Source organism: Dromiciops gliroides, chromosome 2 (genome assembly GCF_019393635.1).
Source record: "Dromiciops gliroides isolate mDroGli1 chromosome 2, mDroGli1.pri, whole genome shotgun sequence".
Lineage (NCBI taxonomy): Eukaryota > Metazoa > Chordata > Mammalia > Microbiotheria > Microbiotheriidae > Dromiciops > Dromiciops gliroides.
The window spans coordinates 354,435,660-354,460,969 of NC_057862.1; the positions used below are offsets into that span (position 1 = coordinate 354,435,660).

General features: G+C 44.4%; 1 protein-coding gene across 1 annotated transcript in view; it reads left to right on the forward strand.

Annotated features, from left to right (window-relative positions):
* The window catches only part of CDHR2 (cadherin related family member 2), an 89,009-nt gene that overhangs the window by 58,402 nt on the left and 5,297 nt on the right, over window positions 1–25,310 (forward strand). The window contains 27 exon segments of the mRNA XM_043980764.1: window positions 101–223; window positions 466–597; window positions 717–792; window positions 1,209–1,324; window positions 6,886–6,932; window positions 6,934–7,089; window positions 7,091–7,115; window positions 7,543–7,698; window positions 8,128–8,158; window positions 8,161–8,205; window positions 8,208–8,286; window positions 9,240–9,483; window positions 10,511–10,750; window positions 13,728–13,797; window positions 15,041–15,652; window positions 15,816–15,887; window positions 16,489–16,538; window positions 17,035–17,186; window positions 17,632–17,740; window positions 17,892–17,980; window positions 18,427–18,498; window positions 20,936–21,013; window positions 21,175–21,235; window positions 21,470–21,594; window positions 21,711–21,824; window positions 24,374–24,454; window positions 24,689–24,767. Coding sequence (XP_043836699.1) covers window positions 101–223; window positions 466–597; window positions 717–792; window positions 1,209–1,324; window positions 6,886–6,932; window positions 6,934–7,089; window positions 7,091–7,115; window positions 7,543–7,698; window positions 8,128–8,158; window positions 8,161–8,205; window positions 8,208–8,286; window positions 9,240–9,483; window positions 10,511–10,750; window positions 13,728–13,797; window positions 15,041–15,652; window positions 15,816–15,887; window positions 16,489–16,538; window positions 17,035–17,186; window positions 17,632–17,740; window positions 17,892–17,980; window positions 18,427–18,498; window positions 20,936–21,013; window positions 21,175–21,235; window positions 21,470–21,594; window positions 21,711–21,824; window positions 24,374–24,454; window positions 24,689–24,767 — 3,234 coding nt within the window.

A 25,310-nucleotide genomic window follows, 5' to 3' on the forward strand; every position in this document is an offset into this window, starting at 1 on the left:
GATTTGAACTCAGGTACTCCTGAATCCAGGGCCGGTGCTTTATCCACTGTGCCACCTAGCCACCTCTCTCGTTTGATCTTTATTCCCACCCCTATGTCAGGTCATCCCCAATACTAAAGGAAACCAGCTCTTCTCCATCTTGTTAAACGGCACCATCATCCTTGAGGGTCCCCTCAGCTACAACAACAAAAGCACATTCTACCAACTGAAACTGCAGTCCTGCGTGAGCACAGACTCTGGTCTGGGGGAAGGGAAACTTTTTGGGGGAGGAGCAAGGACTTCCTAGGGATGAGGGGAAAAGGGTCGTTCTGGGAATAGGGGGGATTTCCTGTTGAGGAAGGAGAAAGGAGCCTTCCCAGGGCCTGATTAGAGCGTTCTGGTTGGAAAGCTAAGGAGAGAGGAGGAAGGGGAGGGGGTCGAATTAAGGAGGTCTCACAAACAGATCCGTGCTGCCATTCTCTGCAGGACCAAGATACGGTTAAACCACGGTGTTCCCAACCAGTCTTCCTGTCAATCACAGTGATTGACCTTCCAGATCTGGACCCACAGTTTCTTCAGGAGCCTTACACAGCTTCAGTAGGAGAAGATGCAAAAGTGGTGAGGCAGGGAATGGGAGTGGGGGGGGGAGGAATCTGGAGAGGGATTAAGGAATCTCTGGTGGCCTACATCTTCCTTGGGATGGTCCTTCTGATCAGGTCGATGGCCTCTCCTTCCAGGGTACCTCAGTGTTGACCTTGAAGACTACGGATGGAGACAAAGGCATTAATGATCCGGTCAAATTCTCTATCACTAGTGAGAAGACGGGGCCTGCTGGGTCTTCCTTTTCTTTCTTCCTCTTTCCTTTACACCTTCTCCTTTGTCTATTTCTTTCTCCTCTCTTCCCTTTCCCTCCCCTCATCCCCTCTTCCTTCATAGACTAGAGCTGGAAGGGAGTGGAGTGGAAAAGGGATGGCATTGAAGATACCTTCTTAGGATCATAGAGTCTGGATCACTGAGACTTTGAGAAAAGAAATTAGAAGAGAAATGAGTTGCCTGAAGTCACAGGGCTAGTTAGGGCAGGATATCTCCCCCACATGCCCAGGATTTTGAACTTGGCTTCAGGATGTGTACCCATGGTCCTTCTCTCTTGAGGAGTCTGTTTGGTCTGGGATGGAGATGGGGCCCTCAGCCTGTCAGTCCCTTTCCCTTATCCCAGTCTTTTTGCTCAGATTTTACAAGGCCTTGGTTCAGCATCGGGGAGGATAATGGGATTATCACGGTGAGAAGTCCTTTGGATCGGGAACTACTGTTAGATGAGGATGAAGAGGTGCTCTTGGAGGTTACGGTAAGCTCATGGATGAAGAAGGGACACAGACCCCACCCAATACCAAATATAGTTCTGGTTACTGGAATCCTTTTCTCTTTTCTCCCCTCCCCTTCTCTTTTTTCCCCCCTCATCTCCCTCCACATCTCTCTGTGTCTGTGGGTATTATTGTAGATAGGGAGATAGACGGATAAATACGTAGAGCATTTAAGTGCTTACCATATGCTAGGTACTCTGCTAAGAATTGAGAATACTAATAAAAGTAAGCAAGACAGTGTTTACCCTCAGGGATCTTGCATTCTAATGGAGAAAACAACACATAAAGGGGAGCTGGAAAAGGGTGGGGGATACACACCTGGTGACCTAGCATAGAAATGGATGTTCTGGGTAAGATAAGGCAAAAACTTTATCTATTAAAAGCTAGGGTCCCAAGGAGTGGAGTTCAAGGTTCTGGAAAAGAGAGTTAAAATCTCCAAGGACACAGTGTAAAAAGAACATTGTCCACTTGTGGGATGGTTGGAGAAAATTTCTTTTGGGGTAGGATTTGAGCTATGTATCTCTGAGGTAGTGGTAGACTTCCAAACATGGAAGACTGGCCCCATATCTTGGTGGGAGGGGTCAGCTTCTACCTCACTTCCTTCTATCCCCTCTGCTCTTTGGATAGGAAGGACCTAAGATTGGAAGTGGCGTCACTAGAGGGCAGTGTTACACACCCAGGTCAGACTAAGTGCCTATTAGATATGGGGAGGTCTTTGGAGCCCGAGAAGTAGGCTGTCCAAATTGAGAAATCCTGGGATAAGGTACTGGCCTTGTGTATTTCAACACTTCTGTGGTCCCTAGGCTTTCTGTAGTATAAAGTCCATTCGCAAAGCCCACCTTTTGTACCTGGGGAGCTAATCAGAAGGAAGTGGTCATTCAGATCAAGCTAGATGTAGATTGCTGGCAAGCTGAAGACAGATTTTCTTTCTTTCTGTCTTTCTGTCTTTCTTTCTTTTTTCCTTCCTTCCTTCCTTTCTTTCATTCATTCAACTTTTATTAAGAGTATGTGTTGGGCAGCTAGGTGGCGCAGTGGATAGAGCACCAGCCCTGGAGTCAGGAGTACCTGAGTTCAAATTCGGCCTCAGATACTTCTTAACACTTACTAGCTGTGTGACCCTGGGCAAGTCACTTAACCCCAATTGCCTCACCAAAAAAAAAGAAAAAGAAAAAGAGTGTGTGTTCACAGAGGGGTAGTTAAAAAGAAATCCCAAACGTCATAATTAACAATTCAAATAAGCAAACATTTAACAAGCAACTGCTTTGTATGGACCCCTGTGCTGGGGACTAGGGAATGATTTAGATGAGACATGGTCCCAGTGCCTTTTTTAAAAATTATTTTTTCCTAATGAACAAAAAGCTATTTTCTCTCTCTCCCATCTTCCCCCCTTCCCTATTAGAAAAAGAGAAGAATTAAACAAAATCACTGCAACAAATATTCATAGTTAAGCAAAACGAATTACTGCACTGGCCATGTCCAAAAAATATATATGTTTCAATCTGCACCGAGTCAGTCATCTCTCTGTTAGAAGTGTAGCAAGCTTCATTGCTGGTTCTTTAGAATTGTGATTGGTCATTGTTCTTAATGAAATTTTTCCAAGTTGTTCATCTTTACAATGTAGTTATTGTATAAACTGTTCTCCTGATTCTGTTTACTTCATTCTACATCAGCTCATACAAGTCTTTATAGGTCTCTCTGGAATCATCCCATTCATCATTTCTTATAGCACAATAATCCATTAGATTCATATACCATAATTTATTAATCTATTCCTCAATTGATGTTCATCCATTGCCCCTTAGTTACCAGTTTATTGCCACTACAAAAAGAGTACTATAAATATTTTTGTATATTTAGGTCCTTTCCCTCTTGGTTCTTTTTGGGGTATAGGCCTAGTAGCAGTATTGTTGGGTCAAAGGGTATGCACAGTTTACTAACTTTTTGGACAAATTGCTTTCCAGAATGGCTGGACCAATTTGCAGCTCCACCAACAATACATTGTAATGTCTGTTTTTCTATAGTCCTTCCACCATTTGTCATTTTCCTTTTTTTTTCTGGTGGTGGTGGTGGAGTCAACTTTGCTAGTCTCACAGATGTGAGGTGGAAACATGGATTTGTTTTAATTTGCACTTTAAAAATGTATTAGTAGGGGCAGCTAGGTGGTGCAGTGGATAGGTCAGGAGGACCTGAGTTCAAATCTGGCCTTGGACACTTGCCATTTACTAGCTGTGTGACCCTGGGCAAGTCACCTCCCAATTGCCTCACCAAAAAAAAAAAAAGGAAAAAAATGTATTAGTGATATAGAACATTTTTCACATGGCTATTGATAGCTTAAATTTCTTCCTTAGAAAACTGCCTATTCATGTCCTTTGACCATTTATCAATTGAGAAATAATTCTTATTCTTATAAATTTTAATCAATTCCTTATGCACCTTGGAAATGAGAAATTGGAGCAACCTGCTGCAAAGATTTTCCCCCCAGTTACCTGTTTCCCTTCTAATTTTAACTGTATTGATTTTGTGTATGCAAAACATTTTAAATTTTATATAATAAAAATTATCTATTTCATCTTCTTTGGCCCTTTCTATCTTTGTATGGGGTCCCTGTGCTCTTGAAGCAGGAAGATAGGACACAAATAGGTAACTGTAATAATATACAATATCACATGTGAATGTACTAGAATGAATAGGAATTCAGCAAATGAAGAAGGGAGATGGAGGGCATCCCAGGTACAGAGAACAGCATGAGTAAAGGTTTGGAGTCAGGAAGAGACTACAAAAGATTAGATCTAGAGTGGGAAGGGACATTAGATGCCATTTCGTCCAAACCTCTTATTTTATAGTTGAAGATAATGAGCCTGACAGTTTTCAGATGAAGAAATCAAAGCTATCTATTGCCATATGAAAAAATGCTCTAAATAATTATTGATTAGAGAAATGCAAATTAAAACAACTCTGAGATACCACCTCACACCTACCAGATTGACTAATATGACAAAAAAGGAAAATAATAAATGTTGGAAAAGCTGTGGAAAAATTGGAACACTAATGCACTGCTGGTGGAGCTATGAACTGATCCCACCATTCTGGAGAGCAATTTGGAATTATGCCCAAAGGGCTATGGGACTGTTCATACCCTTTGACCCAGTGATGCCACTGCTGGGTCTGTATCCCAGATCATAGAAGAGAGAAAAGGACACACATGTACAAAAATATTTATAGCAGCTCTCTTTGTGGTGGCAAAGAATTGGAAATTGAGGAAATGCCCATCAATTGGGGAATAGCTAAACAAGTTGTAGTATATGAATGTAATGGAATACTATTGTGCTGAAAGAAACTATGAGCAGGAGGTTGTCAGAGAAACTCAGAAAGACTTCCATGAACTGATGCTGACTGAGAGGAGCAGAACCAGGAGAACATTGTACATAGTAACAGCAACATTGTGTGATGAACAATGGGGATAGACTTGGTTCTTCTCAGCAGTGCAATGATCCAAAACAATTTCAAAGAACTCATGATAGAAAATGTTTTCAACATCCAGAAAAAAAGAACTGTGGATTATGGTGTTTTGGGGTTTTTTGTGTGAGGCAATTGGGGTTAAGTGACTTGCCTAGGGTCACACAGCTAGTGTTAAATGTCTGAGGCCGGATTTGAACTCAAGTCCTCCTGACTCCAGGGCCGGTGCTCTATCCACTGTGCCACCAGCTGCCCCCTGTGGATTATGAATGTAGATTGAACCATACTGTCTCTACTTTTGTTTTTGTGGATTGTGGATTATCTCTCACTGATTTTGTTTATATCTTGTTTGTTCTTAGTTGTTTGCATGTTATCTCCCACATTAGACTGGAAGTTTCTTGAGAGCACAGACTATTTTTTTTAACCTTTGTACCCCACTGCTTAGTATAGTACTTTGCACAAGTGGGTGCTTAACAAATGCTTGTTGACTTACTAACTGTAGAATATAGTTCGTGGAGGGGAGTAATATGAGATAACGTTGGAGGTAGTAGGATGGTACTAGATTGTGGGATACTTTGAATTCCTTGTTGAGGAATTCGAACTTTATCCCCAAAGAATTGGAGGCCATTGATAATGTTGGAAGAAATGGATGTCATGACAAGGTGAGCAATGCAGAAGAGGTTTTGAAGGCAAGCAGGTTAGTAGAAAGAGTTGAAACTCTAGTCAGGAAGCAATCTGGATGATTCTCTTTTTTCACAGGCTCCCACACCCTCTAGCTCATAGGATCATGAGATTTTGAATCAAAAAAGACCTTGTAACACAGGATGTTAGAAAGGGGGGGGACCCTAGAATACAACAGAATGTCAGAGCTTTGGGAGAACTTGGAACATTGAAGGTCAGAGCTGGAATGTTAGATACCCTTGAGTTTAATGCTTTCGTTTTATATGTGAGGAATTAAGACCTGGAGAGAGGAAAGTAATTGACCAGTGTGCCACAGAGAGTAATTAGCTGAGCTGGGATGGGAGTTCTAAGTTCTTTGGCTTCAAAGTCAGTGTTCTTTACTACGCAATATCACTATGCAATACTAAAGACCTTTCCAACTCTAAAATCCTACCCTAAATTAGCAATCATTTGTACAAGCCTCTCTCCTCTTTGTTCTTTCCTTAAAAAATGATCCATATCTTCTGTTTTTATATCACCTTTATCTCTGAGCCTATCCCTCTTCCTCCCCTCCCATGAACATCATACTTGTAACAAAAGAAAAATAAGAGAACAAAAAGCAGTTCAATTGAGTCTAATAGTATATGCCCAATTCTGTACCTAAAGTCCCTCACCTCTGCAAAGAAGGGAGGAAAGTTCATTTTCTCATTTTGCTTAGGAGACAAGCTTGGTCATTTTAATTACATGCAGTCAGGCTTTTGTTATTGTTGTCACTGTTTTCTTTAAATTTTATTACATTGTTGCCTCATTTATTGTTCTTTTTTTCCTGGGTCTTTGTACTTTACTCTGTATGAGTTCCATAATTCTTCCACTTCAACTCATAGTTCTCATGTGAAATTGATAATGAGAGGCAGCTAGGTGGTGCAGTGGCCAGAGCATGGCCCTGGAGTCAGGAGGACCTGAGTTCAAATGTGGCCTCAGACACTTGACACTTACTAGCTGTGTGACCCCTGGGCAAGTCACTTAACCCTCATTGCCCCGCCCCAAAAAGAAAAAAAAACACAAAATTGATAATGAAAATATTCTTTAGGACACCCAAAAGATCTAACACTGCCTGGTGTGGCTCACGTGCTGGAACCAGGAAGAACTCGAATTCAATTCTGCCTCAGTCACTTACTAGCTGTTGCGATCCTGAGCAAGGCATTTAAATTCTGGTTTCCTTATTTGTAAAATGAGAACTGAACTAAATGGCATCTAAGGTCTCTTCCAGATCTGCATCCACTATTGGAGATTCCATTTGTGTGGGAATTTATTGTACTGACACAATCTCTGTACTGAGTGAAGTAGGTGGGAGCGCGCCATCTTGTGGTCAACCTTCACTTCCCCCCTGCTCTGCCCTCTCTAAGATCTCCCCACTTTTTCTATGCAGGCCACAGAGACCCCATCTCAACATTATGGGCAAGAGGCAAGGCCACGACTGGGTGACCATAACGGTGAAAGATGTTAATGATCACAATCCCCAATTCTACAACTGCGTCTTGCCTAACTGTGATTTCTCTGATGATACGGTGGTATCCAATTTTAGTGGCTATGTGGCTGAACACTCTTCTACCCGGGTGCCCATTAGCAACTATCATGGTGGCTTATGATCCAGACAAGGTAGGTTGCTGTCCCTAGGCTGCCAGCCCAACTATATTAATGGCTTCCCTCTGTTTTTGCCTTGAGCTCTCTTTCCTGCAGCTCCCTCTGCTTCCCACTGAACTGCTAACCACTCCCTTCATGTGAGGACCATGCAGCAAGTCAGGGGAGGGCTAAGATCTTTGGAAACCCGCTGGACGCTCCCTGGTGAAGTAGATGTGATGGGGTGGAAATAAATGAAGCTTTTATGGGGGTAGATGAGAGAGGATGAAGATAGATGATGGTGAATGAATGGTGGATGGCTAGGATATGAGGTGAATGAGAGTGTATGGGTGTAAATAAAGTTAATTTAATTGATTTGGATAGAAGTGAGATTCCATTCCTATTGTTAAATAAGGCATGGCAGGGAAGGGAAGTAAGTAGAGAGCCTTTATCTTTCTTGTTTCAGGGCCTCAATGGCACTTTCCTGCTCTCCCTGTCTGGCCCTTGATCACACGGCTTTTGCTGTGTCCCCTGAAGGGTGGCGAATACAGGAGAGGTACCAGTGTTGGTTCAGCAGCCTAACCTTGTGGATTTTGAGCTGAAGCAGATAATGGAGGTGGAGGTGAGAGATGGCGGGATAGCTAAGAGGTAGAGAGGCAGCATTCAACACCATAAAATCATGGGTTTTAGAACTGAAAGAGGGGCAGCTAGGTGGCACAGTGGATAGAGCACCGGCCCTGGAGTCAGGAGGACCTGAGTTCAAATCTGGTCTCAGACACTTAACACTTACTAGCTGTGTGACCCTGGGCAAGTCACTTAACCCCAATTGCCTCACTAAAAAAAAAAAAAAGAACTGAAAAAGACCTTAGAGATCACTTAGTCACCCCTCCCCCTTTTTACAAAGGGGATAATTGATGCCAAGAAAGAGTGATTGACCCTCCCAAGCTAAGTAGCAGAGTCAGGATAAGGTTCAGATATTTCTGACTACACCTGCGGTGCTCTTTCTCCTTCATTGTGCTACTTTCCTTAATACTAGTCTCCCCTGAGGTAGGTCATAGCCAATGACTCTAACAGCCACATGACCTCACTGCAAAGGTAACAATCTTCGTGGAGGATATTAATGACCATGCACTGAGTTTGAAAGAGCCTGTACAATTCTCTATGTATATGAGCACTGCCAGGATGGCACGGTGGTTACCAGCGACATAAGGTGAGGATGAAAAAGAGAACCAGGGATATGGGGACAGGATTCTCCCAACCCCTTGGGCTAGCTGGGCTAGCATTCCCATTTAGGAACAAGAATCAGTATTTCTCAGAGTGTCTATGCATGAAAAACATGGAGCAGTGTATAGGAGAGAGAGAAAGTATGAGCAAGTGTGTGTGTGTGTGTGTATCTGTGTGTGTCTGTGTGTGAATGAGAGAGAAAAAGGCAGCAGGGAGATAGAGCAGGAAAAGACAGACAGGCAGACTCAAAAAAGAAGATAGACTCATAGACTCAGAAGGGGCCTCCAAGGACAATGGAGATGAAGTCCTCCCTGAGCAGAGATTCCATCTATAACATTACTAATAAGTGGTCATGCAGCCATCGCTTGAAAACTCCAGTGATGGGAAGATCACTCTCGTAGCAGTCCATTCTACATTGGCACAGCTTGAGTTGTTAGGAAATGTTTGCTTTTCAAGAAGAGAAATCTGCCTCTGATCTCTGGCACCAAGCAAAGTGAGCACAGACTTTCAGATATTTGAAGACCATAATTATGTCTTCTTGCTCCAAATTTTCTCTTCTCCAGGCTTCAGATAACCAATGTATGCATGATCTCCATCTTTTCAAGCATGCTGGTCACCCTTTTCTGTACCTACTCTAGTTTTCCAGAGTAGAGGAGGGAGTCATTCGGGCAATAGGTATGGGAGATTTGGCTAATTGATAATACTCCCTGGATATGTTCATCCAGGCAAGGACCCTGACACTGACTTCGAGGACAGATCACTTACCCAACTGACCTCAGGGAACAGGTATGTACTGCCCTGCTTCATGGAGTTAGTGGGTTCAGGACTCGAGTGGAGCTGGTCCTTCAAGCTAATGGCAATCCTATGGGTGAGCAAAGGTTAGGTCTACCTTATTCCCAGCAATCTTCCTCTTCCCCCCTCTAATCTGGCCGCCCACAGTGCGGATATCTTTCAGGTGAACTCCACCTCTGGAGTGATAACAGTGAAGAATGGCAGCCTACTGGACCGGGAACTGCAATCTGTCTACTACCTCACACTGCAGGCCACAGATGGAGGTAACCTCACAGGCTCCACCCTCCTGCAGATCATCCTGCAGGACATCAATGACAATGCCCCTGTGGTTAGAGGTTCCTACGACATCTTTGTCAAGGAGATGACGGACAATGTCTCAGTGACCATCCAGGTGAGGGCTTAGGGTGGAGAACTGAAATGAGCTCAGCAGTGGATACTGGGATAGAGAAAGATCCACTGCTGGGGAGAAGAACATGAACTCTAGGGACTGGACTTTAATCACATTGAGAAGAATTTAGGTTAGACGTTTAAAGGAACCATGGGATTCTCAGAGTCCCTTAAGCTCCTTGCAGAAGGGTAAACTGAGGTAACACAGTTCGGTGGTCCAGTAGATAGAGCATTGGCCTTGGAGTCAGAAGACCTGAGTTCAAATTTGTCCTGTGACACTTTCTGGCTATGTGGCCCTAGGGGAGCCACTTAACTGCTGTCTGCCTCAGTTTCCTCATCTGTAACACGAGAGTAATAATAATACTTGTCTCCTAGGGTTATTGTGAAAATCAAATAAGTTAATATTTGTAAAGCACTATGCAAACCTTTAAACATTACATAAATGTAAACTATCAAACTGAAGTGTGGTGAGTCCAAGAAACTTGTCCATTGGCACTTGACTGCTGAGTTAGGATTCTGACCATTGACCAATGTTAGCCTTATTGCTGGATGGGCTTTTTAAAAAATTTATTTTTGCATTGAGTTGGTTTTTACATTATTTAAAAAAAATAATAGGGGGCAGCTAGGTAGCACAGTGGATAAAGCACCAGCCCTGGATTCAGGAGGACCTGAGTTCAAATCTGGCCTCAGACACTTGACACTTACTAGCTGTGTGACCCTGGGCAAGTCACTTAATCCTCATTGCCTCGAAAAAGAAAAAGAAAAAAAAAAGAAAAAATAGTAAACATTTTTATTTATAGTTTTGGGTTCCAATTTTTGTCCCTCTTTCCCTCCTTCCCCTCTCCCTTCCCTAAGGTGGCAAACAATTATATATGGGTTATACATGTATGATTATGTAAAACATTACCATATTGGTTTTGTCCTTCACATGAGACAGTTAACAGGTGGGTGACCTGGAACATAATCAGGCACAGCCATGGTTATGGGTGATGACCTCTCCTCTCTTCCTTTCCTCTGTCCCCACCTTGAAGGCCTATGACAATGATGAACCCAACACTAACAACAGTGAGATCCGTTTTAAACTCCTGCCTGGGCCATATAGTGACAACTTCACCTTGGACTCAGTCACTGGATTACTGACAAACCAGGGGCCCCTGGACCGTGAGGCCATTGACCCCAAGCTGGAGGGAAAAATTGTGCTGACTGTCTTCGTCTATGACCTAGGAGTTCCCTCACTCAACACCACAGTCAATGTCACCATCAACGTAGAGGTAACAGAACCCAGGGAAAAACCACCCCTCCCCTCCTCCCACCAATTCTAGGCTCCTACAGCCTTCTTTAGACTCAGTACCTTCCATTTTCTACCTATAATTTAGAGGTTCTTGGGAGGGGATGGGAGAGAGCTCCTAATTGCTTTGGCCTTAAAGTGTCCTAGATGTTCAAGAAGGTTCTGTGAGGTCTGGGACAGGAAAAGACATCTTGAGTCAGTTCGGCTCTTGCCCAATTTCCATTTCTTTTGTAACCCCAGTCCCCAAACCCATTGGGCTCTCTCCAACTCTGCCACAACTCTCATGTGGGACAGGGTATTTATATGTACCAATGAGGAGAGAGTCCCATACCAATGGGTTTTAAATAATAAATCAATAAACTCAACTCACTTATTAATTTTATTCATTAATCACTTTTATTAATTTATTAATAAATATACATATACAATATCCTATGCTATTCACTGGGAATACACAGACCATAATAAAGCCATACGTTGCCCTCAAGGGGCCTTCGTTTTGCTGAGAGAAAGCAAAATGGATGCTGATAAGTATACATGGGGATAGACAGTAGAAGGTAATTTTTTTTTTTTAGTGAGGCAATTGGGGTTAAGTGACTTGCCCAGGGTCACATAGCTAGTAAGTGTTAAGTGTCTGATACCGGATTTGAACTCAGGTCCTCCTGACTCCAGGGCCGGTGCTCTATCCACTGCTTCACCTAGCTGCCCAGAAGGTAATTTTAAAAGCAAGAGAACACTGACAACTGGGTGAGTGGGTAGGTGCCAGGAAAGGCTTCACAGAAGAAGTGGCATCTCAGTGGAGCCTCCAAGGAAGATCTAAGATTTTGAAGGGCAGAGATAAGTAGGGAGAACATTGCAGCCTGTGTGAATGTGTGGAGATGGGGGTGGGGAGGGTCTCATGTCAGGTCTGGAGAACAATTAGTATTCCAGTTGTGCAATGAGGATAGAAAGGAGGCACTATCCAAATTGTAGAAGATTTTAAATGTCTCCTTGAAGAGTTTGCATTGTATTCCAGAGGTAAATAGGGAGCCACTTGAAGGTTTTTGAACAAGGGAAGTGATGTGGTCAGACTGGTACTTTAGGAAGATTATTTTGGCAACTGTGTGGAGGATGGATTAAATAGAGAAGACACTGGAAGCTAGGGGACCAGAGGCCATAATACCATAATAGACCATAATAGTCAGTATGAGAGGGGGCAGCTAGGTGGCACAGTGGAGAAAGCACTGGCCCTGGATTCAGGAGTACCTAAGTTCAAATCTGGCTTCAGACACTTGACACTTACTAGCTGTGTGACCCTGGGCAAGTCACTTAACCCCCATTGCCCTGCAAAAAAAAAAAAAAAGTCAGTATGAGAAAGGCCTGAAGTGCGTCAGTATACATGTAAGACAGAAGAGAAGGAGATGTAAAATGTATTGAGGAGGTAGCTTGGAGGTGCAGTGGGTGAAAGCATTTTACTTAGAGCCTGGAAGGCCTGAGTTCAAATCTTATCTCAGACACTTATTAGTTGTGTGAGAATGGGCAAATCATTTAATTCCTCTCTTAGCTTTGATTTACATGTCTATAAATGGGAATAAGAATCTAACCTTCCTCACAGAGTTGTTTTGAGAAGACAATGATATATTTGTCTAGTGATTAATAGATGATAGAGTGCTTTGTAAATGATAGTTATTATTATACATGGGTTAAAGGGAAGATATTTTAAAATATTTTATTTTCCCAATTACATGTAAAAATAATTTTAGCATTCTTTTTTCAAATTTTGACTTCCAAATTCTCTCCCTTTCTCTCTTCCCCTCCCTCCTTGAGAAGATAAGCAATTCAACATAGGTTGTACATGTGTAGTCAAGCAAAACACATTTAATGGGAAGATATTTATATTCTCAACAGAAATTGGGAAGTTGGGAGGAAGGGTGGGTTTTAAGAGAAGATAATCAGTTTCATTTTGAACATGTTGAGTTTGACCTATTTACAAGATATCCTGTAGAAGATATGTGGCAGAAAGCTGATGATGTGAAATGAGAGTCTAAGAGATTATGGCTGAAGATATATAGATATGGAAGGCACGAAGAGATGATTAGTGAACACATGGGAACAGATGAGAATATCAAATGAAAATGTAGAGTGAGAAGAGAACTCATAACAGAGCCTTGGGGAACCGTCACTCTTGGGAGGCAGAAGGTACATGATGTTGCAGCAAAAGAGTCTAAGAAATGCTGGTCATGTAGGTAGGAGAGCCAAGAGAGAGCAATATCTCAGAAGCAATAAGAGGATTGAATGCTCAAAAGGAGGGACCTCAGGACAGATGAGGCCAATTCTCTCAGTAAATGCTTCAAGTGTCCACAATGTTCAGATAATACATAGTCCCTGCCCTCACAGAGTTTATGGTATAAAAGAGATGTGAGATGTAATCACAGTCAATTATAATATACTCAATCTGCTACCTGTGTTCTCATAGACAAGCCACTCAAATTTTCTAGACCACAGATTTTTTTCTAGATCACCTAGATCTAGAGCTTAATTTTTCTAGATCCCCTATAGAATGAGAGGGTGGAGCTAGATGATTTTAAAAGTCTCTTCTAGTCTTGCCATTCTATTTTCTAATTTCCAGTACTGAGCTATAATAAATGTATTATAGAAAGCTTGGGGGAAGGTTGGGTGATAAAAAAGTGGTCATTGAGGGGGTACATATTCTTCTCTTTCTCTCCCCACTTCTGAGATCCATTCTAATCTCCCTATCTCTGATCCTGGTTCCTTTTTGGTTTTCCTAGCGGTGTGGAATACATAGAGTTGGTGGGGATTTTAGAGCATTGGCTGATGGCCAAGGGGAAAGTGGTTGTTGGAAATGAGGTGAGGTTGGATCCCACAGCCTGCATTTGGTCCACAACCTCTTCTATATGTTTCTACTTTGCTAAATATAAACTTTATCTACCAGTTACCCCCCAAACATCCTCTATCTGCAGGATATCAATGACAATATACCTGTGTTCAATCGTATCACTTATGAGTTCTACGTAAAAGAAAGAGTGATGGGTGAGTATTATTTTCCCCCCACCCCTCCCCTCACCACTTCCAGAATGAAGGGCATATAGGTGTGTGTATAAGAGAGGGATCAAGGAGGGGTGGGGCAGTAGGCACTGCGTGGGCAGTGTGGTATAGTGGAAAGAGCCTCTGGATTTAGAATCCTTGTACCTTGGACCCAGAAGTGATTTGTCCAGAGTCACCCAGTCAGTATGTGTCAGAGGCAGGACAGGATTTCAGTACAACTGCTATTTATTAGCTGTGTGATCTTGAGGAAGTCACTCCCTCTCTCTGAGCTTAGGTTCTCTTATCTGTGAAATGGAAATGGTAACAACTGCATTACTTATTTCAGTAGAGTGTAGTAGGTAATTCACTTTGTAAACCTTAAATGTCTCTAGACATGAGAGATATTCTTGTTTAGTCATTTCAGTTGTGTCTGACTGACCCCATTCTGTGATGCCATTTGGGGTTTTCTTGGCAAAGATACTGGAGTGGTTTGCTATTTAGTTCTCCATCTCATTTTACAGATGAGGAAACTGAGGCAAACAGGGTTAAGTGACTGGGCCAGGGTCATACAACTAGCTCAGGAAGATGAGTCTAGGCTTGGCATTCTATTCACTGTGCCACCTGGCTAAAAGATATAATAATGTATACTAATATTATTATATAATATAATAATAGAGAGACTATGGCATAATGGCTAAAGAACCAGCCTAGAAGTTGGGAAGCCCGAGGTTCAAGTCCTGCCTCTGACACATGCTGGCTGAGTGACCGTGGGCAAATCACTTAATCTCTCTGGTATCTAAGTAACTAAGTTGCAAAGAAGGTGCTGACCTGCATTGGTAGAGGAAGCTTCCTTTACCTATAACAATGAAGTCATAGGTCCAGTCCCTATCTCTATCCAATATAATAAACAGGAAAGTCAAATCTCATCTTTCTAAGTCCTTGGGAGCTCAGATATCTGCTATCCCTTCAACATTCCCAGTTTAGCACATCTGGGCTCCTTACACACTTAAAAGTGCAATTGCTTTGAAATTCCAAGATTGGAGGTGGAGGATGAGAAGGAATGACATAATTTTTGGGCCAGGGATAATCTCCCAATGCCTTAGGTTTGGGTTCAGGGAGTGCTTCTCAATGGCTCCCAATGAAATCTATCCCAAGGGACCAGGCTTTGAATCAGGGGGTGTGTACCAACAAGCAGGCTTAAGGTCTTTGGAGAGAGCTAGAGGCTCAGTTTCCTTCTTGGGTCCGACAGGTGCATACTTGGGTTTTGTGGAGGCCTGGGACGCCGACCAGACAGATGTCAACAACCGTGTCACCTTCAGTCTGACTGGGGATGGAGCCAGCAACTTTGAGATCCGCTCCATCTTCCTGGGCTCAGGCTGGAATCAGGGGAACGTGTCCCTGGTCCCAGATGTGAGCCTAGACTATGAGAGGCCACCCAGCAACTTCACATTGACTGTGCTGGCACAGAATGCAGCTGAGAACAAAGGGACAGGGTCTGCCACGGTGTTGGTGATCACGAAAGATGTGAATGATGAAGCCCCAAGCATCCTGGCATCCTCTTTGCAGGAGGTCCATGTATTTGAGCACGAAGAGAAGGATGATGAGCTTGTGGCTCACGTGGAGGCCCAGGATCCTGACACAAATGCCTCGTTGGAAATCCGTCTTCAGAACATAAGCTGCTTCAAAAAGGGGGTTAGCGTGGGTACTGTGTGCCAAGACTGGTTCAAATTGGTCTCCAATGGTAGTGTCTATATCAATAACGGCTTGGCCATCGACTATGAAGTCTGCGACCTCGTCAGATTGCTCGTCCAGGCCTGGGATCTCAATACAGCTGAGGGCTTCCCTGCCAACAGCCCCAATGGTGAGGGCTCTGCTCAGACAGGCATGGGGAAAATGGTGAATGGGAGAAGCTTAGGGTGAAGTAATGCTGGAGTGGAGAGAGAAGAGAAAACTAGGGAGCCTTGGGGATATCAGTTTTAGCCTCTTTCTGTAGGACTAAGTCTGTATGTCTTCTGCTTTTGCAGAGACTCTACCCATCGCCATCTTGGATGTGAATGACCACCCACCCCAATTCCTGCCTTTGGATGAGACATTTGGTGAGGAATAACCACTTTCTCTCTGTGCTGTGGGTCTTTATATCTGAGTCCTCTTGCTGTTCCTTGGAGTGGCCTCAACCTGATTAGTCCAAAACCAGGGAACTGTGATGAGGAGGCAAATTTCAGGACCTTCCTTTCCCCCTTGGCCCAGTCAGGATTACCTACCTCTTCCATACACAGGCTGGGTGACCCTGGAGAAGACAATGAACTTTTCAATTCTCTAGGTAACTCTTTAAATAGTAGAGAAGGGGGGCAGCTAGGTGGCGCAGTGGATAGAGCACCGGCCCTGGATTCAGGAGTATCTGAGTTCAAATTCGGCCTCAGACACTTAACACTTACTAGCTGTGTGACCCTGGGCAAGTCACTTAACCCCAATTGCCTCACTTAAAAAAAAAATAGTAGGGAAGGTAGGAGCCTACATTAATAAAGGGAGTTTCCTTAACTTAGAATTCCCCATATTAATGAAATCACAAGTCTAGTCTCTATCCATACCACTATCCTCTCACCACCATCTCCTTGCTCTCCTAATAGTTTGCCCCTTTCATCTTGTCCCCAAGACCTGATATCTGCTGATTTTACTCATTCTGTCTCTTCTCTGCAGTAATTGTACCAGAAGTTCTTTCTCTGAATCAGCAAGTGGCTTCTGTGAAGGTAAGAGACCATTCCTTGGGACCTCTGGGCTTAGACACTTGTTTTTCTAGGAGATGACATGATGGATGCATGGGAAAGGATTTTGGCCTAGGACTTAAAAGACCTGAGTTCTAGCTCCCCTCTTTCATTGATTCTCTGTGTGATCTTAGATAAGTCATTTCCCTTTCCCTCATCTATTAAAAAAAGGATTAGATTTTTTTTTTTTTTTTAGTGAGGCAATTGGGGTTAAGTGACTTGCCCAGGGTCACACAGCTAGTAAGTTTTAAGTGTCTGAGGCCGGATTTGAACTCAGGTACTCCTGACTTCAGGGCCGGTGCTCTATCCACTGCGCCACCTAGCTGCCCTGATTAGATTTTTTTTAATCTTTGGGTTCTCTTTCAGTTTCTAGGACAACCATGGAACTCTGATTATCTGGCCACTGTCCTCTGTCCCTAGTGTTTCCAGGTCCAGACCAGAAGGCCCCAGACTAGGCCACTCTGTGTTGTTCTTTTCACAGGCCACAGTTATGGATGATGGCGTCAATGCAGTCCTCTCCTTCTTCATTGATGAAGTGGAATTCTCTCCAAGATGGTTCCAGAGCCCTCTCTGGAGAAACTGTTCCGAATCAAGTCTTCATCCGGAGGGCGACATATACACAGGCAGCGTAGAGTAATATGGGGAAGAGAGTCTCAGACTTGGGAGCTGAAGAGGAGCAAGCAGCTTTGTTGTGGGGGAGGAATAATCAGAGCTTTGCAACAGTGGAATGAAGGGGCAGTAGTTGGTCACTGATGAGGCTTTCAGCTGAAGGCTGGATGACCACTTTTAGGGGAATGCTCTTCCAACTCTGGCATTCTTTGGTTTGGGGATGCTTTGGTGGGTAGTAAGCTCCCTGCAAACACCCTACCAGAAGCTAGGATACCTGCTGAGGGTGTCATCAAGGATTCTCCTGCATTGGGTAGGACCCTGGACTAGGCCCCTTCTAGCTTTAAGAGTCTTTCATTCTAGGTGGGCAGAGGACCGGGGAGGAGGAGGGGGCTAACTGTGAAAGGGGGTGTTTTCTGAGCATGGTGGAGAGGAGTTCTCAGCCCTAATCCTGAGCTGGAATTTTCCCCAGGGTGATGACTTCCCTTGACAGTTCCCTCCAGGGAACCTACAAGCTAACAATCAGGGTCCAAGATAACCCTACTACCAATGCCCCTTTGACAGCAACCACCTCCCTGAATGTGAGTATATGAGCCCTCAGTCTCCCTTGCCTTACTTCCCTCCCCAGACCTTTGGACTGCTAGCTCTTTAACCCCACCCCAGGCACTGTCTAAGTGGTTAGCCCCCACAAGCCTTCAGCATCCTCGTCTTCTCTTTCCTGACCCCCTTTAGATCTTCACTGTGGATCAGAGCCATCGCCTACGTCTTCAGTTCTCAACAGATGCAGCAGAAGTGGGAAAAAATGCTGATGAAATCAAAATGTATGGTTTGGGGCCAGCCTGCAATCTCAGGGAGCCTTGGGAGGAAAGGGCACCAAGGAGAGAAATGGGACCCTGTTTCTGTGTGTCCATCCCTGAACTGGCCTGGATAGACCCGTGTATCAAAGCCAATCTTTCTCCCTGTCCTTACCCTTACTGCTGTGCCTCCTTCCCTGCCCCTATCTCTGCTCCTCACCCTGCCCATGTTTCTGTTGATTCTCCATCCCAGGCCTGCCCTTGATTCAGTGTCCATCCCCAGTCTTGGCCCTGTCTGTGTCTCTGTGCTTATTCCTGAGCCTGGTAGTGCCAGGATCAAGAGGTGGCTCAGGCCATTCAGGGCCCAGTCAAGGTGGCTCCCTGGCTGTGAGCTGGGATCAGGGCTAACTCTGGAGGGATTAAGGGAACACAAGCTCCTTTTGTCTCTCCATTGGTCTCTGCTTGGCTTCTAGTGCCCTGATAGAAGCAACCAAGACTACAGTCTACATCGTAAGCATCAAGGACCTTGAATCCTCAACCTTAAGGTGGGTGCTTCAAGCACAAAACAGGGTGGTTATAGGAAGATCATACACAGAAGGTGGGCACCTGGCAGCTCATAGGTGATGGATAGAGTCTGGAGACAAGGTGGGGAGGGGGAGACAGTGAGCCTCAGCCCAAGACCAGGATTTCCAATAAGCAATGCCAACCATTGCTTCCCTTCTTCTTAGGGCTTTCTCAGGATCTCTGTCCATGGGGAAGGTTGGCCCTTCACACTTCTCAGTAATTCATTTTGGAGGGCAGGATTCATTCCCTATAATTTTGGGTTCCAGCTTGCTTCTAAGCTGGTCACTATGGCCTGGGGCAGCTTTAGCTTCAGAAACTTTACCAAGAGGCCTCCTCTCTACATACACTAGATTAGAAGTCAGAAGGTCGAGATACAAATTATAGCTCTATTATTTACTACCTGTGTGGGGCCTTAACTAAATGACTTCATATATCTGGGCTTCCATTCCTTTCTCTCTTTCTTTCTTCCTTCCTTCCTTCCTTTCTTTCTTTCTTTCTTTCTTTCTTTCTTTCTTTCTTTCTTTCTTTCTTTCTTTCTTTCTTTCTTTCTTTCTTTCTTTCTTTCTTTCTTTCTTTCTTTCTTTCTTTCTTTCTTTCTTCCTTTCTTCCTTTCTTCCTTTCTTCCTTCCTTTCTTTCTTGTGAGGCAATTGGGGTTAAGTGACTTGCCCAGGGTCACACAGCTAGTAAAGCTAGTAAGTGTTAAGTGTCTGAGGCAGGATTTGAACTCAGGTCCTCCTGACTTCAGGGCCAGTGCTCTATCCACTGCACCACCTAGCTGCCCCCCAAAATAAGCATTTCTTAAATACCTCCTGTGTTTGGTACTGTGCTAAGTGCTTTACAAATTTATCTCATTTGATCCTCATAGCACCCCTGAGAAGCACTATTATTATCCCCATTTTGCAGATGAAAATGGAACAGACAGAGGTTAAGTGACTTGCCCTGGGTTACACAGCTAATAAGTGTCTGAGGTCTGATTTGACCCAGGTTTATCCTGACTCCAGACCTGATGTGCTGTCTGCTATACCACCTAGCTGCCTCTAGGGGGCAAAGGAGATATCCAGGCACAGTTATCTCCGAAAGCTTGAGAAAAAAGGATGGTTTCTTGGCTACCACTTCACAATGGTGACTCACTTTGAACTTGGAATCCACTAAAACCCTGAATTTCTTTTCCCATGAACTGTGGGGTAGCCAAGCTACTTTCCCCATCCATCACCAGTTCCTCTTCCTTTCCCAAAGGCCGTGGGTGTTATAAGACCCTGCCAGAAGAGTCCCCCAAAGAGACAGGATACCTTCCTGAGCTCAATTCCTCCACTTGAAAGAGAGAAGTCCTGGATCTCACATGCCACCTCCTGGATCCTCTATGATTTCAGTACCTATCTTAGGCACTTAATTAGCTGCTCTGTTCCCTGAAGACCCTCAGGAGTCTTTGGATGCCTTGCTAGGGTCCTAATCTAGCCCTAGTGCCAAGAGTCAGTTCTTTACAGGTCTTACTACCAACAGTATTAAACTGTCCCTGCCCTCATGATGCTTATAGTCCAGTGGTAGAGATAAAACAGAGGCATAAATAACTAGCATAAGACAGAACAAGGAGGCATGACTTGGTAACTGTCTATATGAAAAAGACCTGGTTGGGAGGAGAGTCTTACTACGCTTCAAGTTTCATGTAACATTTAAAAGGGGAACAGATGAATTCAATTTTAGGATAGATGAATAGAGGTGTCTTGTCCAGAATGAGAGAGGCTATTGTCCTGATGTTCTCTGACTTGGCCAGAACACATCTGGATTGTCTTCGGTTCTAGGAAGAACACCGACAAATTGGAGTATGTAGAGGAAAGGGTAGCCAGAATGATGAAAGGAATAGAGACCATTGGTTGAAGGAACTGGGGAGGTTAAGCTCTTAGAAGACCAGGATGGGGATTGGGGTCTGATAGCCGTCGCACCGTGTTCTGAGGGCTGCTGTGAGGGGAAAGAATTTAATTCATCCTGTTTGGTCTCTCAGGCCAGAGCTAGGAACAATGGGGTAGAAGAGAGTAGTTTAAAGCTAGGAAGAAGGAAGAACTTCCTAACAAATAAGATAGGAATGGTCTAACTTGGAAGGTAGTGATCTTTCTTTCTTTCTTTCTTTCTTTCTTTCTTTCTTTCTTTCAGTGAGGCAATTGGGGTTAAGTGACTTGTCCAGGGTCACACAGCTAGTAAGTGTCAAGTGTCTGAGCCTGGATTTGAACTCAGGTACTCCTGACTCCAGGGCTTGTGCTCTATCTGCTGTGCCATCTACCTGACCCCACTAGTGAGCTTTCTTTTACTGGGATTTTTCTGCAGAGCCCTTTGACCTCTGAGGACCCTTCCCACCCTTACATTCTAGAATCTTCTGACTCCCTTCCCATGTTGTAACCTCCTTTTGTCTGTGGTTTTCTCAGAGCTAAGGGCATATCTTATATGGATGCCTATTTTGTGTACAGCAATGGAACAGCCTTGGACCTCAGTAATCTCAACATGTGAGTTGCATGGGTGATTCAGGGCTATGGGGATGGTATATTTGTGGAGGGGAAAAGAAACAGGTCTTTTTGGCTTCTGGGATGAGATCCAACTTCCTGCCTTAGGGACAAGCAGTCTCCAGTCCCTTGAGCAGGAGCCTAACTAGTCTTCTCCTGGCTAGATTCATCCGGAGTGACTCGGAGGTGTTATCCAAACTGCTACAACTTGGGTTGGTGGTGATCGTGAGTACCTTTAGTCAGGAAGAGAGGAGGGAAGGGTTGGAAGCTAGGAGTTGGAGGGGGCAGAAAAGGGGAGATAGGAGCTGGAGGGAGGAAGAGGGGCTAGGATATGGGAATTGGGGAGTAGAGGAAGGTTAGGGATTGGAGCTAATGGGATAGATGGTATAGTGAATAGGATGAGTTGGAGAGAGATGGGGAATGGGGGATGGGGATAACAAAGTCCTTATGACCTTCCAGGGTTCTGGGGAGGAGACAAAGCAAGACAAGGAGAAGGAGCTCCTCAGCATCATTGCTGGGCTGGGGGGTGTCTTGATCATTCTTATCATCATCATGGCCACATCGTTGGTGTGCACCAGGAAGAGGTACCCTGTGACCAGCAGCCTTGGGAGCCCTGGGTTGTCCCTGTTTCCCATCTGCACCATCTGCACATCAGCACACCTCTGGCTGTGACCCAACTCCTTTCTCTCCTGCTCCTCAGCTACAACAGGAAACTTAGAGCCGTGAAAGCTGCTAAAGAGGCCAAGAAGACAAGCTCTGGACTCACCCTTCAGGGCCCTGGAATCCCTGGGACAAACCTGTTTAATTCAGAGAAGTGAGCAGCGTTGCTAGACTGACTGGGTGACAGCGGTGATGGGATTGAGGGCAGGGGTGGGGATTGCTTAAAATGTTCCCTTTCCTGACCCTGGGAAAGTGACTAGAGGAAGGGTTAATGAGGATTGGCCACTAGGTGGCTCAGTGGATAGAATGCTGGACTTTGAGTCAGGAAGACCCAAGCCCCCAGGTAGAAATTTAGCTGTGAGGCCCTGGGCAGTCACAACTTCCTCAGTTTCAGTTTCCTTATCTATAAAATGGGGATAATAATAACATCTCTGTCTCTGTCTCTGTCTCTGTCTCTTTGCCTGTCCGTCTGTCTGTCTGTCTGACAGTCTATTTCTCTCTCCCTCTCCATCTCTGTCTCTGTCTCTTAGGATTATAGTGAGGATAAAAAAGAGATGGCATGTAAAGTATTTTTTAAAACCTTATATGCGGGGGGCAGCTAGGTGGTGCAATGCATAGAGAACTGGTCCTGGATGCAGGAGGACCTGAGTTCAAATCCTACCTCAGACACATGACACTTACTAGCTGTGTGACCCTGGGCAAGTCCCTTAACCCTCCTTGCCCTGCAAAAACAAAACAAAACAAAAACCTTATATGGCTATATAAATACTAGTTATTATTATGAAAACTGAGAATAGACAAAGAGAAACTGTTCAGTTCTAGAAGCCAATATACTGAGGCATAGTAATACATAGTAATACAATAAGACATTTTTATAGCCTTTGAATGTTTGCAAAGCACTTCACAAACATCTCGATTCTCACTACAACCCTGGGAAGTGGGGTGCTATTATTATCCTCACTTTACAGATGAAGACACTGAATGTCAGAGAAATCAAATGACTTGCCCACAGTCACGCAGCTAGGACTAGTCAGAGGCAGCAGGATTCCAAACCAATCCATTGCTTCCTTGCTCCAAGCATGCTATCTTTGATTGTTTGCTTGTTTTTGTGGGGCAATGAGGGCAATGAGGGTTAAGGGACTTGCCCAGGGTCACACAGCTAGTAAGTGTCAAGTGTCTGAGTCTGGATTTGAACTCAGGTCCTCCTGAATGCAGGGCCAGTGCTTTATCCACTGCGCCACCTAGCTGCTCCCAATCCCCCATCTTTGAATTAGGAACCCTGAGTTTTAGTCTTAGGTCCAAATGGAATCATAAAATTATGGAGTTCTGAGCTGGAAGGGACTGTAGTGCCATCTAGGCCAACCTTTTCACTTTAGAGAAGAGGAAACAGAGACTTTAAAAACACCCCCCCCCACACACACACACACATTTGCTTTGAGATGTACTGACTTCTTCCCAACCCATTGAAATGCAGATATTATTACCCCCATTTCACAAATCAAGAAACTAAGGGCTCAGTATGAGAATCATCCTTATTTTACAAATGAGGACCTGGGTCCTAAAAGGTTAAATGAATCCTCTAAAGACCCACGGGTAGCAAGTGTTAGAACCTGGGTTTCTGCTTAAGATCTCTTCTAACTCCAGATCATGGGCTTGTGCCGCTGGACCATTTCTCTGAGATTTGGGACCAGTCCTTTCCTCTCCTTGGGCCTCTTTATGTATATAAAGAGGGCGATGGGTCAGATGGAAGTCCCTTCCAGCTCTGAAATGTTCCACATTTGAAGCTGGAGCTCACATAGAAAAGGGTGACCAGGATCGGGACAGGAGATCTCGCCATAGGAGAATCTATTGAAAGAAGTGAGGGATGTTTAGCTTGGAAAAGGGAAGATTTGGGGGAGACTTTGTAGCTGTCTTCAAGTATTTGAGGAGTGATCATGGGGAGGAAGGATCAGACTTGGTCTATGGGGAGGTAGATTTTGGCTCAATAAAAGGGAAGACTGATTTGATAGAAGGGAAGAATTCCAATAAGTAGAACTGAAGCAGTTTGGCATGGTGTAAAGAGCACTGTATGGGAGATCTAGGTTCAAGTCACAGCCCTGCCACTCACGGCCAATGTGATCTTGGGTAAATCAGCATCTTTATCTGATACCTGGTTCTTGGGAAATGTCCAAACAGGAAGCTTCCACCACTTTGGGTGGATGCTCTGGAAGATTCAGAGGCACATGATAGGATTTTGTAGCTAGAAGTAGAAGGGACTTCAGGGGCCATCAAGACCAGCTTCCTCATTTTGTAGATGAAGAAACCGAGGCCCAGGGAAGTTAAGTGACCTACCCAAGGTCATGCAGGCAGTAAGCATCAGAGTCAGGATTTGAACCCGGACCTTATGATTCTAGAGCCGAGTGTTCTTTCCAGTGTTCCATGCTGCAAAATGGTGGTAGAGAAGGGGAAGAAATGTATCAGTTTCCTTCTAGCTCTAACACTCAATGATTCTATGACCATTGTCATGTGAGGAAGTTACTCACAAGGTAGTAAGTTGCCTGTTGCTAAAATGCCCAAGCAGAGAGGCTGGATAGCTATCTGTCAAGGAGATTTTTGCACTAGGGGAAGGCTGTAGTAAGATCACAGATTTAATACTGGAAAGGACTTCAGGGGCAGTTAGCCACAGAGCTCCTTGCAAACTCTCAAATGCTCTCATTCCTCCAGAGCCAACCCCATGCTCAATCTCTCTTCGATGGATCTGGGCTTTGAATCTCTTTCCTCCCATAATGACGATGATGTTGCCAGGTAAGCAACCCTTCCTCTTGTCCTTATTGCCTGAACAGATCACTTTATGCTGAATCTACTCCTCCTGAGGTACTCCTGAGGGATTTATAGAGCTAATCTGCCCCCGTAAGGGACTGGGCTTAAGGAGATACCAGCCCTGGGGCATCCCTGGGGTTCTGTTTGTCAGGGAGAATCCCTTCACCCCAGCCAAAGGGTCTTGCTCTGCCCCCCCTGGAGCTCAGCCTTCTCTTCCAGCATCAACTCCCTGGATGAAAACAAGGTGGATTCCGACATGGACAAGGTCATGGACATGGACCAAGGGAAGAAGCACGAGGTGAGGAAGGGAGGGAGGTGAGGACATTCCTAGTCCTTGGGATTCCATGTAGCCCTGGTCTGCTGGGAGATCAGGGAGGAAGGCAACAAAGGCTTTCTTTACTCAGGATTGGCCCAGTGACTAATTTGGCTGGGGTCCAGCAGGCACTTTTACAGTCCAGTCATGAAAGCCATTGTGGTAAAAATCTTTTTCACCATCATTACCTTCAATGATCACCATCAGCATCATTATTCAATTCAATTCAACAAGCGCTTATTAAATGTCTACTATGAGAAAGACCCTGTGCCTATCCCTGGGGAAAATAAAAAGGGAGGAATGCCTCATAATTCTTCCTATGGGGGAGCTTGTGATCTAGTAGAGGGTTATGCCCCCATCCAGAAATAACAGCTACACAAGGCAGTGTCTTAGTCTTCTCATCTGTCAAGTGAAGGATTTGGAATAGATGAACTCTGAGGTCCCTTCCAACTTTGACATTCTGGTTTATATGTTCTAATAGAATTGTCCTCAGAATTGATAGTCTGTGTTCTGTGGAAAGACCCTTCC